This window comes from Dromiciops gliroides, chromosome 3 (assembly GCF_019393635.1).
Source record: "Dromiciops gliroides isolate mDroGli1 chromosome 3, mDroGli1.pri, whole genome shotgun sequence".
NCBI lineage: Eukaryota > Metazoa > Chordata > Mammalia > Microbiotheria > Microbiotheriidae > Dromiciops > Dromiciops gliroides.
The window spans coordinates 264,422,958-264,438,344 of record NC_057863.1 but is presented as its reverse complement, the minus strand read 5'-3'; the positions used below and the strand labels follow the sequence as shown (position 1 = coordinate 264,438,344).

General features: G+C 35.0%; 1 protein-coding gene across 1 annotated transcript in view; it reads right to left on the bottom strand.

Moving 5' to 3' along the window:
- Nucleotides 1-15,387, bottom strand: part of TMPRSS15 (transmembrane serine protease 15) — a 157,911-nt gene that overhangs the window by 39,637 nt on the left and 102,887 nt on the right. Inside the window, exons 14-16 of the mRNA XM_043993461.1 lie at nt 11,148-11,237; nt 9,176-9,301; nt 6,879-7,019 (exon numbers count right to left, since the gene is read on the bottom strand). Of these exons, the coding sequence (XP_043849396.1) occupies nt 6,879-7,019; nt 9,176-9,301; nt 11,148-11,237 (357 nt within the window). The remainder of the gene's footprint in view (nt 1-6,878; nt 7,020-9,175; nt 9,302-11,147; nt 11,238-15,387) is intronic.

Genomic DNA, 15,387 nt, shown 5'->3' with positions numbered 1-15,387 from the left:
TTCCAAAAGACTCAAGATGGAAAATGCCCTCCACATCCAGAAAAAGAACTGTAGAATCAGAATGCAGATCAAAGCATGCCATTTTTACTTTTGTTTTTGTTTTTTTTTCTTTCTTGAGGTTTTCCCCTTTTGTTCTGATTCTTCTTTCACAATATGACTAATGTGGAAATATGTTCAACGTAGTTTTACTGTATAACCTATATTAGATTGCTTGCTGGCTTTGGGAGGGGGAGGAGAGGGAGAAAAATTTGGAACTCAAAATCTTATAAAATGAATGTTGAAAACTATCTTTAAATGTGAATGGAAAAATACTATTAATATTGATAAAATTAAATTAACCAATGATTTAAAAAAAAGAAATGCTAGCTATACCAGTAAAACAAATAAATTGAAGGAATTAGAATAGGCAATGAGGAAACAAAACTATCACTATTTGCAGATGATATGATGGTTTACTTAGAGAACATTATTGAAAAAAAATAAATGAATATAGATATAGATTAAGGGACTGAGGAAGTAGTGAAGTTAAATAAACTGTTAGATTATGGAAGAGAGGTTTGAGGTGGGTTTGAATCTCACTGAGATAAGAAAGCTATTGAAATATTTTTATGCTTGTAAATTTGCGAACACTATTTGGACAAAAGCCTATTAGAATTAGTTTTGAGATTTTTCATTATCTCTGTGCTTTATTTCGCTGATTTGAATATTCTTGTTGATGTGGAAAAATAGCTGGAATCATGGAGCATGATTTAAAATGGACAGTATTCTACTTTATTACATTTACCAAATGAAGAATACAAAAATAAATTTGCAGCACAAAATTATTTGAGTGTTGTATACTAAAATTCTGTCCATGAAAGAACAATAGAAAGGTATAATCTAATCTTTAGGCGGGGAACATACATTCATAATTTCATTAGTAACAGAAGTCATATTTGAATTTCCATATTTCAAAAGAGCCTCAATGACCCTCAAAGAAGGAAATGATAATGCAAGACTGGAAAATTGATTCTTTGGCAGTATGCTAACTGAAAGCAGTAGACCCTATAATTTGAAGTATTAACAATAATGGCCCTTAGGAAAATTGAGATTCTTTATGGTACCACTTGTAACTGTAGAGGCAGATTTGACTGGATAGAGTTTATCCTATAGAAAATTGTAGACATTTAAAATTTGATGTGTTTTCCTATTAGGATAATTGTGACATTTGACCCTCAGTAGAGGCAGATGAGAACTTAATGGAAAATACAGTTAAAATTTGGTATTATAGTGATATGCTTAGAAACTGCAAGAATAAGAATTATAAGTATAATTGGATCAAATTTACTCTCTGCTGATCTCTGAATGCAATCAGTATAGAATGCCAACATTGATAGATGGATTAAACGATTTTATATGTAAGATAATTTAAAAAGGAATTAACTGAAATGATGTCATTTGACTGGCAAAAAGTTTTGTTTTAGGTTTTAACTTCACAATAATGTTTCTATCATTATCATACTTCCAATTTTTCTTGCATTGTGATTTTTGAGAAACCTTTGCACAAGAAATGCCATTAACAGAGTGATACAATTGTATGATTAATTACTTTTATCATCTGAATGCTGTGAAATTATGAATTTAAGCTATCACTTATTAGAGGCTGTTGTTAGCATGGTTAAAATAACTACCAAACATTTAAATGAGTATATTTTTCTTTAAAATAAATAATAATGACAATTATTTAATGTTGGGAAAAGTATAAAAGATTTTATAAATTCTCCTTATCTGTGAAGTTCCAGGTCCTTGAGACCTTCTATTTGGGTAAGTTCAGAAAATTTTATCAGCTCTGTGGAAAAAAAGAGCTATAAAAAACTATATATGACTAATGAGAGTTTTACAGATTCTAAAATAGTAAAATGGATTAATAATTAATTATTTATGAAAATAAATCTGGATAGAATTGCAACTTAAACAGTATGCATTAAGTTCAATTAATTTTTTTTTCTTTTTGCCATAGAGATTAATATGTAATATCTTAAGATGTCCTGACTAACGAAACTACTATCTTTCTGAATTTTGGATGAATTGAATTATTATACATATACTTTTGGTATAAAACTTCAGAATGTGATTATTTTCTTAATTTTCTTTGAAAGGCAATGAGGGTTAAGTGACTTGCCCAGGGTCACACAACTAGCAAGTGCCAAGTGTCTGAAGCTGCATTTGAATTCAGGTCCTCCTGAATCCAGGGCTGGTGTTTTATCCACTGTGCCATCTAGCTGCCCCCTTATTTTCTTAGTTTTTACTAATTAATTGTTACATCAGGATATCTATCTGAAAGGTTTCTTCTTGCTTTTTAGGAAGACTTTTTATGTATTTTATGTATTTTTATGTATTTTAAGTACAAGGAATAAATGTTTTTAGAAATTATGGTTTATTTTAACCATAATGTTATTTTGATGACAAGAAAGATAACTATAACTTGCCCTAAGATGTGATTGCTGAAATTTATTATTTGAGGCAAATAAAAAATTTGGGGCTATAATTTGATATTGTCCTGAGTTTTAAATTCAGGTATAACTGTTTGAATTATCATTAAATCAGTAATCTACCATTCCAGGGAAATGCCATGAGTTGCTCCCAGGAAGTGCGCTCTGAAAACTGCTACAAGTAGATACCAGTACTTGGGAAGGTTGAAGAGACAGTAATGGAAGAATCCTCTTGTCTCAGTTTCCCCATTGTGCTTTCTCTTCTGAACAGGAAAATTCCCCATCTGGTTAATCCCAAATGGATTAACATTATCCACATTACTCTGTGGATAATGTGGAACATTGCTGAATTATTGACTCTTCCAAAAAGTTAACTATGACTTTTACCTGTAATCAAACAGAACTAAGGCAGCTTTCTTCTAGTCTATCCATGATAGTTCAGTCTGTGCCCTTAGGTTTAGGCCTGAAGGAATAGTTTTGATATTATTATAATCCTTTCTTCTTTTCATATCAAATTTCTTTCATTCTTTCTTTTTGGCGGGGCAATGAGGGTTAAGTGACTTGCCCAGGGTCATACAGCATATCAAATTTCTATACACATGTCAGGTGAACTACAAATTTTACTTTTTATAATAAACTCGTTTGTTTTTTATAATGAACTTGTTGCAATACTCAAACATTTCTGAGTTATAATAATGGTGTGCAAGTATAAAAGACCTTATTGCTTTTATTTTTACTATTCTGAATTTGTGGCCTTAACTTGTTTCAAATTCCTAACCTAAGCAACTAGGTCAAATTGGCTCTTAGGCTTGGCATCCCCTTGCTAATAGTTATATATTCATGTATAATGTGATACTATATATGATATGTAATATAATGTCCTTAATATACTTCATTCTTTCTTAATATTATGAAGATAACATATATCTCCAATCAGGGAATTATATGCTATGTGATAAATATTATAAAGTTATAAAAGCTCTTTCATGATGTAATCTTTATTTTGAGAAAAGCAGTAAGACTACTGTTTCCAATTGAGAATTAGAATATATGTGATTGGTTTCCAAATGCATTCTATTAAAAACAATGACAAAAGGTCAAGTAAATATCATGGCCCTAGATTATGTATCTTTTAAAAAATTTGATCCTGAAGGTAATAAAGAATAAGGCTGCAAAAAAGTTGAGCAAAGTACTGAACTTCCGTTGGGTCCATTTGAATATACACAGATTAATTTTATATTTTTAAAAAATCACCTAAAACATACAAGTTTTGATTGTTTTAGTATTTAGCTATAAATTGTCAAATTAGATTACATGTTTTACATATATAATTGTTTTAATAGTTACGAATAAACTTTGCAATCATGTTTTCCCTCCCTGTTTGAAGTCTCTTTTTGACCATATTAAAAGACAGATGGCTCATTTTATAAGTAAGGGCCTCAAGAATCTTTTTCCAGATTTCTTTTTTTCTGTAGCACATCAATAACATTTTCCATACCACATACAGGGATAAGACAAGGTAGGAAAAAACAAATAGTAAGTGCATACAAACAACTCTAAAGTTTCAGATGAGTTACAGATGATCTAATCTGAAATTCTTCCTATAACACCAATGATCATGAGGTTAACTCGATAAGACATGCACTGCTTTTACCACATGAACTAGTTACTGGAAGACCAAATGTTAAGAGCTTTTGTCAGAGCTTACTACACTGTTTTAAGTTCTGTCACTAGCAGATTAAAGAAAACATCATCTAGGTAATCTTCACAAGTGACCTGGAATCTGGAAAGTAGTTAAGGAAATACCTCTGCCAATCTGCCTTGAAAATAAAGTGAAAAAGACTTATTCCAGATATTGCTAGCAATTAATAGCCCAATTAAAGATACAAAGATGCCAATTCAGGAATGCATATCTCCAAGTTTAAGAAAATCAAACTGGACATTGATCAAGGACAGACTCCCTTGACACAGATTTTCTGGGGGGAAATGCTTCCCAGAAATAGATGACTTCATGAAATAGACAACTGGACTAAGAAATCTGTTGTCTAGATGGACATTAAAACACATTCCCCATTCCTTTTTTTCCTTTCTTTTTCTTTCTTTCTTTCTTTCTTTTTTTTTAGTGAGGCAATTGGGGTTAAGTGACTTGCCCAGGAGTCACACAGCTAATAAGTGTTAAGTGTCTGAGGCTGGAATTGAACTCAAGTACTCCTGATTCCAGGGCCAGTGCTCTATCCACTGCACCACCTAGCTGCCCCTCCCCATTCCTTTTTAAAAAAGAAATCCCCTGATAATAGAATAATAGTTATTGCAGATTTATTCTAGCATAATTGATTGGTGTTTGATACTTTGTGTTTTTTTGTGTGTGTGTGTGAGGCAGTTGGGGTTAAGTGACTTGCCCAGGGTCACACAGCTAATAAGTGTCAAGTGTCTGAAGCTGGATTTGAACTCAGGTCCTCCTGAATACAAGGCCAGTGCTTTATCCACTGTGCCACCTAGCTGCCCCTGACACTTTGTTTTTAAGAGAATATTCTGGGGCAGCTAGGTGGTGCAGTGGATGAAGCATTGACCCTGGACTCAGGGGGACCTGAGTTCGAATTTGGCCTCAGACACTTGACACTTACTAGCTTTGTGACCTTGGGCAAGTCACTTAACCCCCCCCCGGCCCCCCCCCAAAAAGAGAATGTTCTGAATTTTGTATGATTTGTTAGTCATCTATTTTTTGTTTATTTCATAACCACTATAAAACCCTCTTTGGAGTGAGTTGCCTATTTTTCTGTATAAGCAGCTGACTTTATTTCACTGTTATATTAGATATTTCAAAAGAGAAAAGTGGTTTTACTTTGGGACAAGGAAGGGATTGTTGAAAGTGAATTTCTGGAAGAACATAACTGACTCCATTTTGTTCTTATAGTTACTATTTTGTTATATATAAAACCCTTCATAAACTGCAAAACTAGATGTGGCATTTGGTGTCCTTCAGTGTCTCCTTTCCTTCCCATAGTTATACAAAGGACTTAGTTATTTGGTCTCATGGGCATTTTTTTTGACTTAGTGAAACCAGTTTTATTAAAACAATAACTCCCTTATCTATCTCCTGTAGCAAATGATATACTTTTTAAAAAGTATATTATTTTTCTGTGCATTGCCACCTTTATATTAATGAATAGCCATATTTATTTTCTTTGTTTCATAGAATATATAATGCTTGCTAAATTGTAAATGACATGTTTTCCAATAACTGCTAGTGAGTCATGCTACACTCTGGGTGTAATAAAATCTGTTTCTAATTTGTTTTGGCTTATTGAGGTTAATAAGTTAAACTGAAAGCAAATTAATATGAAAGAATTAATAAAACTTAATTTTTCCTTATGTGGAGAATAATATCTAGGAAAATTTATATTTAAAAAGCTACTATAGAATATAAAACATGGGGTAGCTAGGTGGTGCAGTGGATAGAGCACTGGCCCTGGATTCAGGAGGACCTGAGTTCAAATCTGTCCTCAGAAACTTAACTTATTGGGCAAGTCATTTAACCCCAATTGCCTCACCAAAAAAAAAAAAAGAAAGAAAAGAAAAGAATAGAATATAAAACAAGTAGCCATGTCCTATACAAAATAAATATAATGTTCTAAATCATTATCTATTTATTAATTTGTTTGTTTTTGACAGGGCAATGAGGGTTAAGTGACTTGCCCAGGGTCACATAGCTAATAAGTGTCAAATGTGTGAGGCCAGATTTGAACTCAGGTCCTCCTGAATTCAGAACCAGTGCTTTATACATTTTACCACCTGACTGCCCCTCTAAATCATTATTGGTTAGAGAAATGCAAATTAAAACAACTTTCAGATATCGTTTCATGCCTATCAGATTAGCTAAAATCATCGAAGGGGGAAATGACAAATGTTGGAGGGGATATGGAAAAATTGGTTCTCTAATACACTGTTGGTAGAACTGTGAACTGATTAAACCATTTTGGAAAGCAATCTGGAATTATTCCCAAAGAGTTGTAAAATTGTGTCTGCTCACTTCCCTCATCTATAAAATGAGGACAATAATAGTACCTACCTCACAGTGCTGTGAATATTAAATTATATATTATTTGTAAAGTGCTTTGCAAACTTTAAAGCACTATACAAATGTTAGGTATTATTATTACACTTCTTTTGACTTTATCATGATATTTCAGCTTTAAGGACGTGAAAGGTAGATTGTCCACTGAAAAAGATTGCTACATACTTACTGAGATGTAAAGGTTGAAAGGAGTTTGGAGAAAAAGAAAAAAATGCATTTCGATAGGATAAGATTGAATGTGAATCTTACAATTAATGTAGGAACTCAGCACTTTTTTCCTACTTAAAATTCAACATTTTCAAAATATATTTTATATATCACAGTATACTTACCTGGCATTCCTAAGTGATATCCAGTAGTGAAGTTGGCTAAAAATCCTCTTTTGTTTATTACTTTGTCAGTGATGAAGAGCACAGTCATCTGGTTGGTACTGGAGTATACGTCTTTTACAGGGCCCGATCCTGTATACACAGCTGCTCCCAAGGAAAAGTAAATTTTTAGTAAATGTATTCCATGAAAATTGAAGAAACTATAATACCTATTTGGTTCTATGCCTGATCAATTCCAACAAATATAAAGAGGCTGGTCCACTTAAGGAAATACGCAAACAAAATCAATTTTTACTGGTTTGTGGTAGAGTGTAATATGGTGTAAAGAACAAAGTTGAAGCAGGGGTTTAAATTCTCATTTACTAGCTATGTGGCTCTAGCCAAGCCATTGAATCTATCTTAGTGTATTATGGTTAAGGTCAAAATAGAGATTATTAGATCAGCCCCAAGATCTACTGATGAGCATCTCTGTTAAGAAATCTTCTTTAGGATTCCTAAAACACTCAATTTATTCTTCAGTTTAAGAAAAAAAATTGGGGGGGGGGAGGATGGAGCCAAGATGTTCGAGGACCCTTCCAAATACCTTCAAATAATGCTGTAAGACAAGTCCTGGAGCAACAGAACCCACAAAAGGAAAGGGTGAAATCATTTTCCAGCCAAAGACAACTTAGAAAATCAGCAGTAAAGGTCTGTTGTACTGGGGTAAGAGTGGAATACAGTCCAGTGCAGGCCGTACCAGCACAGATCCAAACCCTGCACAGCCCCAGCCCCAGACAACCAGAAGCAGGCCTCAGGAGCCTCTGAATCAGTGGTGGCAGCAATTGCTTCTGGAACTCAGCCCACCAACAGTAAGGGTGCAGAATAATTGGCCAGAAGGAGATTACAGGGGTCTCTTTGCTAGCACTGAGGCAGGACTCTGTTGTTTTGCCCATACTCAGATCCAGGTGACAGTCTTGGGTGGAGGTCCCATGCCAGGGAGGAGTACAAGCACACAAGAGCTTGCAGCCACAGTAGAACAGGATTCTGTTCATAGTTCTAGTGCAGAAAAGCAGGCCTATGGTTGCTTGCAGACTAGAGCACAGGCCAGGAGAGTAGTAAACATACCTCTCCTTAAATCATACCACCTTGACAGAACTAAAAACTTACAAATTCCTAGAAGCATCTAGGAGAACAGTTGCTCAAAACCCCTGAAGCTTGGGACACTGTGCCCTCCACCCTGGAAGCAGTGCCCCACTTTAACAAAGAGTTAAAAGTCAAGAAATAGGCTGGGAAAATGAGCAAACAGAAAAAATATGCTGAACCTAGAAAGTTTCTATGGTGATGAAGGAGATCAAAATACACACTGAGAAGAAGATAACAAAGTCAAAGCTCCTATATCCAAAGCTTCCAAGAAAATATGAATTGGTACCAGGCCATAGAAGTGCTTGAAAAGGACTTCGAAAGTAAAGTAAGAGAGGTAGAGGAAAAAGTAGAAAGAGAAATGAGGGTGATGTAAGAAAATCATGAAAAAAGTCAACAGCTTGGTAAAGGAGAGACAAAAAAATACTGAAGAAAATAATAACACCTTAAAAAACAGACTGGGCCAAATGGTAAAAGAGGTACAAAAAGCTAATGAGGAAAAGAATGCCGTGAGAAGCTGAATTGGCCAAACGGAAAAGGAGGTACAAAAGCTCTCTGAAGAAAATCATTCCTTAAAAATTAAGAAAAATTTTGCTGATCCAAACAAAGACCAAGATACCCTCGCTCTCCTACAACCATCATCTCTTGGAAAGAAATATACACACATTTTTTACTTGGCAATATTCATGACATTTTTGAAAAAGCCTCAAGGAAATTAATTTTGCCAGGGTTATTCAGGCCAAGGCTATGTGCCAAAGGGTCTAGGTGTGCAGTGGATATAGTATTGAGCTTGGAGTCAGGAATCCTTCAGTTCAAATCTGGCCTCAGACAATTCCTAGCTGTGTGACCCTGGGCACATCACTTAATGTCTGTTTGCTCTAATTCACTGGAGAATTAGATTGCCAAGAAACCCCCATGCACAGTATTGGCACACTATGGCCTGCAGGATCACAAAGAGTTAGACACAAATAAATGACTGAATAAGAGCAACAAATACAAGACATAATAAATAACACATAAGATCAAGCATTTCCCTGATCTTTTATCCTTCCTTAAAAAATTCTGTATGGAATGCTGTTTTTGGTTTTAAGGATAACTGGATTTACTCTTGAGATATTACTGCGTGAGCTAATCAGGTGTTCCAAATTCTGTGCTAAAATGATTCCATGGATAAAACTTACTTAATAATAAAGAGTTGTTATCTCTACCATCTCTGACTTCAACCACATCAGCGATATTTTGTAAGTCAAATACTTCAAAATGAAGTTGGATGTTCTTCCCTTTGTCAGCATTTAAGTACCAGATGCCTAAAATATGATAATTAAATACAACATAATTTAGAAGCAACATTAATATTTTAGCATGAACTAGAGAAGTAGCATTCGTTGCAGAGGATTTCATAATTTTTCAGGGTTACCTTTGATTTCATGGACAGGTAACTTCCTAACAATTTTGAGTACAGGTAACATTGGCTTAATATTGTTATTTCCAGTAAAAACCCCATAAAGTTAATTTGAAATAGTTTGCTAAAATTTAGCTATCATATTGAATATAAAACATTCTTTTTTCTATTTTTTTTTTTACTGTGAATTTAACAAACCACATAAAATAACCTTTTCAATATATATTGTAGAACAGGAAAGGAATGAACATGAAACTGCAAATATATATGATGTTTGTTTAAAAGTATGTCAAACTCCAAACCCAACTTTAATTCTATTACATCACACTGTCTCTCATGAAATAGATATGCAAGATGATGTAGAGGTGATAGGCCATGGAAACTGATTATATGTGAGTAATCAGAAAAAATAAGGAGTCAAAGATGATACTAAGGTTTTGAACCTTAGTGACTGGGATGTTAGTGATGTTATATAACATTCAAAGCTGATCTGCTTGTATATGGTTCTTTTCTTCAGTTCTCATATTTGTGTCTGTGAGTGTGTGTGTGTAGGAACAGAGAATTCTATTCCTGTTGCCCCTCTCCCTCCCAGGCTCCTTACCACTTAACTGAAAAAAAGAAATTGTAAATAACCTGTGACATATGCTTGATCCAATATGTTTTCTCTCCCCTCCCCCTCTTGTCTCCTCTTGTCTCAGACTCCCCTCACAGGTTATTACAATTTCTTTCCTTTTAAATTCCACCCCTACTCCCTTTCATGCTCCAACTCCTATAGCTGCAGTTTGTTTTGTTTATTGTTAATCCTTGAATCTATATTCTCTCTTATTCTCTACTTCACTTCTCCTAGTTCCCTCTCTTTTTCTGAATTGAATTTATTTCTATATCAAAGTATGTGTGTTCTACTCTCCTTTTGTCACTTTCTTTCTCATTCATTTCCTTCCTTCAATTTCATGGCCTCTTTCCTTTTGTGTTTTTGTTTTTTTCAGGGCAATGGGGGTTAAGTGACTTGCCCAGGGTCACACAGCTAGTAAGTGTCAAGTGTCAGAGGCAGGATTTGAACTCAGGTCCTCCTGAATCCAGGGCTAGTGCTTTATCCACTGAGCCACCTAGCTGTCCCTCTTTCCTTTTGTTTTAACTCCCTTACATGAATGCTTTCACAAGAAACTCATTTAAAACACCTTCACATGCAACTGCTCTCAAAGTAATATTTTCCCATTTTAAATGGGAGCTATTATAGAAACATTCACTGGAAGAAATTTATTGTAATTAATGAATTACCAGTTTAGCCCTACACTTAGACAAAATCGGGAAATCAGTTTCAAAGCAAGATTTTCTTCTTCTGAAAAAAGCTACAATAGTACCTTGTGTATAAAAATGCTCAATAAATATTTGTTGAATGAATAATGAATTACATTCTTTATATAGAGATCATCTTCTGGTCCCTATCTCTGAGTTGTTTTTCATAACAAACAATATTTATTGTCCTTGGCTTTCTCACAATAAACTTTTGTCTATTTCTTTTATTTAGGTAGATCTTGCGTATCCTTCATCTTTCTAAGATTGTTTGCAATGTTTCTTATTGTCCTGTTGTTTCTTTTCTCTGAACAAATATTTGTAGTTACATTTTATTATTTCTAGTTATGTTATTCTTTAACAATAAACCTATATTTGCTAAGTCTGAAACTGATTTAAAAATTTTAAACAATTTAAAATATCCAATTCTCTGATGTTAATAAGCAGTTACAACTCACAGAAAGCTTGATTGGGGTAGTTATTTGGATAATTCATAGAAGAAAATGTTGTATTGGGTTCCCAAAGTTCCACGGGTCCTCCACAGTCAGCTAAAAGAGCAAACATTGAAGATATATTAGTGAATTGCTGCTGGTGATAATGACAGAGACAGTAGATGATATTTAAAGCACTGTCAAACTTTAATAACAATAACGTTCTTAAGAGACAAGAATGTATGAGTCAAAAAGGTTTCTGAAGTATCTATATCTTTTTTTTAATAAAAAGTATAATTAACAAAATTTATTTGGTAAAATAAGTTCATAATGTTTTTATTTTTAATAATGAAAGAACTTTTAGGGTTAGTTTCTTCAACAGTGTTTAAAGACATTATTAATAGCACTCTTTCCAACCAAGGCCAAACTTACCTGAAGACAATATGAGTAGTTGCTTTTGTGGATCAATTTGAGAGATGCTACAAAAAATACCCTTATTTCTTCTCAAACTGCAGCCATAAGCCCAATTTTATTTATTTTTGATACCTGAGATTATCCTTATTAGTGATTAATTTGTTTATACTAAACTTCACTTTTTCCCCATTAGGATTCTTTTTCTTTCTTTCTTTCTTTTTTTTGTGGGGCAATGAAGGTTAAGTGACTTGCCCAAGGTCACACAGCGAGTAAGTGTCAAGTGTCTAAGGCCAGATTTGAACTCAGGTCCTCCTGAATCCAGGGCCAGTGCTTTATCCACTGTGCCACCTAGCTGCCACCCATTGGTATTCTTTAAAAATGGAAATTATCCTAAAACATATAGCACCTTAAAATCATAACTTTATTATGAATGAATTTTATCAATGAACTCTCCCATAGATCAAGGCCACACAGGGAAGGAGATTTTTTTCAAAGGGAACCTTCACCTAATTCCTAAGCCTGTCTAAACCTGGTCCTAGTTCCAGTATTCTTCACGATCCTAGGTTGAAACCTATATAAATTTTGTTTGACCAGGAAAATTGAACATAGCTTTCCTGGGTGAATACTGTAACGATTGGAATAATGCCACCTGCTGGAGACTTACTGTAGAAAAGCTCTGCCATGAGGTGAAGGTCTTTGAGGGCAAGACCATGTGTCTTTTCTTTGGCGTCAGGAAGTGACGTTTGCTTGTGGGAGGAAGAAGCGGGGAGCCTGGCGCTCTGACTCGCTCTCTTTCCTGTGGACTCTGGAGGAGAGCGGAGCTAGGATTGCTCTCTCCCTTTAATAGATAGATGAATGTAGGCCTTTCTCTCTTTACCAAATTCTTATTCTCCTTAATAAATGCTTAAAAGGTGCAGCTAGGTGGTGCAGTGTATAGAGCACCAGCCCTGGAGTCAGGAGTACCTGAGTTCAAATCCAGCCTCAGACACTTAACACTTACTAGCTGTGTGACCCTGGGCAAGTCACTTAACCCCAACTACCTCACTAAAAAAACAAAAAACAAACAAACAAACAAAAATGCTTAAAAGTCTAACTCTTGATAAAGCTTATAATTTATTGGCAACCACTCATTAGATATTTTAGACAGACTAGCTAGAATTTTTGCCTTAACAGATGGCTGACCATGAAGAGGAAAGCTGAAACCTCCATCTTCTGATCTTCCGGTAGGGTAAGAAATTTCCCCTACCCTGTCCCTTTAAATCCAAAGTACTGCTGAATTGCCAGGTGTTTTCCCTTTAAATTTTTTCAAATGGACCTTTTAAACTCCCTAATTACCCAATTTTTTATTTTAGTCTGTTTAACCAGACAAATGGGAGATAAGATCATGTTAATGCTTTGTTTTTGTGGATTTTCTATTTCTATTTTTATTTTTATTTTTGTTAGAAGAGCCAGCAAGGTGCTCACACAAAGGAATATCTCCCCCTCTCCCAGTCATGATTTTTCAGAGACACCTCGGAGTCCTGCATTTTTTTCAAATTCTAATGCTAAGAGATTCTCTAATTTTGCATGCCTGGAGGCTGGGACCCAACCTCTAGAAGCCTTTAATTCCCTAGCAGTGGAGGAAGTGGGGGAAGGGGAAACCAGGCCTGAGTTCAAAATCAAGTCTGATTCAAATTGCCCTGGTCCCTCCCCTCCTCTGCAGACCCAACTTTCTACCCCTCCCTTGGCCAAGCCCCTTGATTCCCCTGCCAGGGAAGTCCAGAGATCTAAAGTGCATGTGCAGCTTTCTCTACCTACATTTGCAGCTTCAGGCTCAGTCCTTCCCCAGCCTGGCTGTGCTTCTGACTCGACCTTAGAAAACCCTTTAAATTCCAGATATTCTCATTTTGTTCATAATTTTGCTAATCTGCTTTTGTCTTTAATTAGTAACCTTCTAAAGCATTTGCATAGTGAAAAGACTGACAGACAATATAGAGGGGTTAAAGAAGAAAAACTTAAGCTGAATAAAATTGGCTATCATCATAGTTCAAGACAACTTCTTTTGCCATGGAAGGGTACATATTTTACAGAAATGTAGAAGTAAGCAGCAAGGTATTGATATGAGTATTGGGGATTTTAGATACCGGAATCAAAAGTGTTCTGAATTCACTCAGAGTAATAGTATCAGTTCAGAGGTTACATAGGATTTCTATGCTATTACATCTGCATTTTGAAATTAATGGTATGGGTTTATTTTCAGAGATTTTCATGCTCTTGAGATTGTGTTTTATATTTAGTTTTTTTTTTTAAAGAATATTTTTATAGTCATGTGATCAAGTTTATATTTTATAATACTCTTATTAATATTAAATTCATATTCATTTAAATTTCCTTAGTTTGAATTTCATTGTCTTTTATTCTTTCATGTGTATTTTCTTCTATTCATTCATCTATCTAATTTTGAAACATTGAAAGATGGTTTTGATTTCATAATACAATGTTAATTCTGGGAGTATTGTGCTCCCATATTCTGAGTTGTTTGTTTTTGTTATTTTTTTTCTCTCAACCGATTATTTGATCAAACTCTTTAAAGCATTTCCCGGCAAATTGGTTGCCATGGCAAGTGTAAATTTATTCTAGAAGTATTATTTTTGATAAGCATATTCCAAAAAAAAAAGAGGGGAACATTTGTAAAAGTTTTCTTTTTTTCAAAAAAAAGTTTTCTTTGAGATTGTGTTGTACTTTAACTTGTATTTAAATATGTTCTGATTTTTCACAAAAGTAATTGTATACTTAGTAAAAAAAGGGGTATTATTTGAAATTGTTGCATAATTGGGGCAGCTAGGTGGTGCAGTGGATAGAGCATCGGCCCTGGATTCAGGAGGACCTGAGTTCAAATCCAGCCTCAAAAACACTTAACACTTATTAGCTGTGTGACCCTGGGCAAGTCACTTAACCCCAATTGCCTCACCAAAAAAAAAAAAAAAAGAAAGAAATTGTTGCATAATTATATGTTATATTCTGAGTCAAGATGTATTCACATTTTTTGCGATCATTTATTATCCTCAATTTAAAAATCCATATGAGACTTGGATTTTGGAAATTTATCATTTAAGACATTAATTGCCCTTATTCTGAGTTATCAGATGCCAGTTGGCCAAGATGCCATCCAATCACAAGAGGAATACATGCAAGAGCAGACACTGAACTGTCCCATGAGGGGAGACATGCATGAAGTCAAGGTATGGCCGAGGGAATGGCTTTTGACTAATGTTGAGGTTGGATTCTCTTGGTTTAATATTTTATTTTCTTTTTCCCCACAGTACTGTACAGATGGCTGGAAGTTTTGATCCCACCCATCTCATTTCTACACCTGGCTTCTATGCCCCCTCCTGTATGCCTGATGCCATGGACATCTCAGTCCCATGCATCTGATTAAGTCTAACTCAGTTTCCTCCAATATGTTAGGTGGCATGGAAATATATTCCATCCACCTATTTTAAGCCTGGCATACTGCATGGGCAGTATATATTGCTCAAGTGTGGGAATGCTCATATCCCATCATTTCTCTGTTCTTTTATGGTGTAACGATTGGAATGATGCCACCTGCTGGATACTTACTGTAGAAGAGTTCTGCCCATGAAGCGAAGGTCTTTGAGGGCAAGACCAGGAGCCTTTTCTTTGGCGGGAGGAAGTGACGCGGACTAGTGGGAGGAGGAAGGAAGAGACTGGCGCGGACTCTGGGGCTCTTTCCTGGGGACGCTGGCGGAGAAGGGAGCTAGAAATGTGCTCTCCCTTTAATAGATAGAAATCTAGGCCTTTCTCTCTCTCTTTACCAAATTCTTATTTTCCTTAATAAATGCTTAAAAGCCTA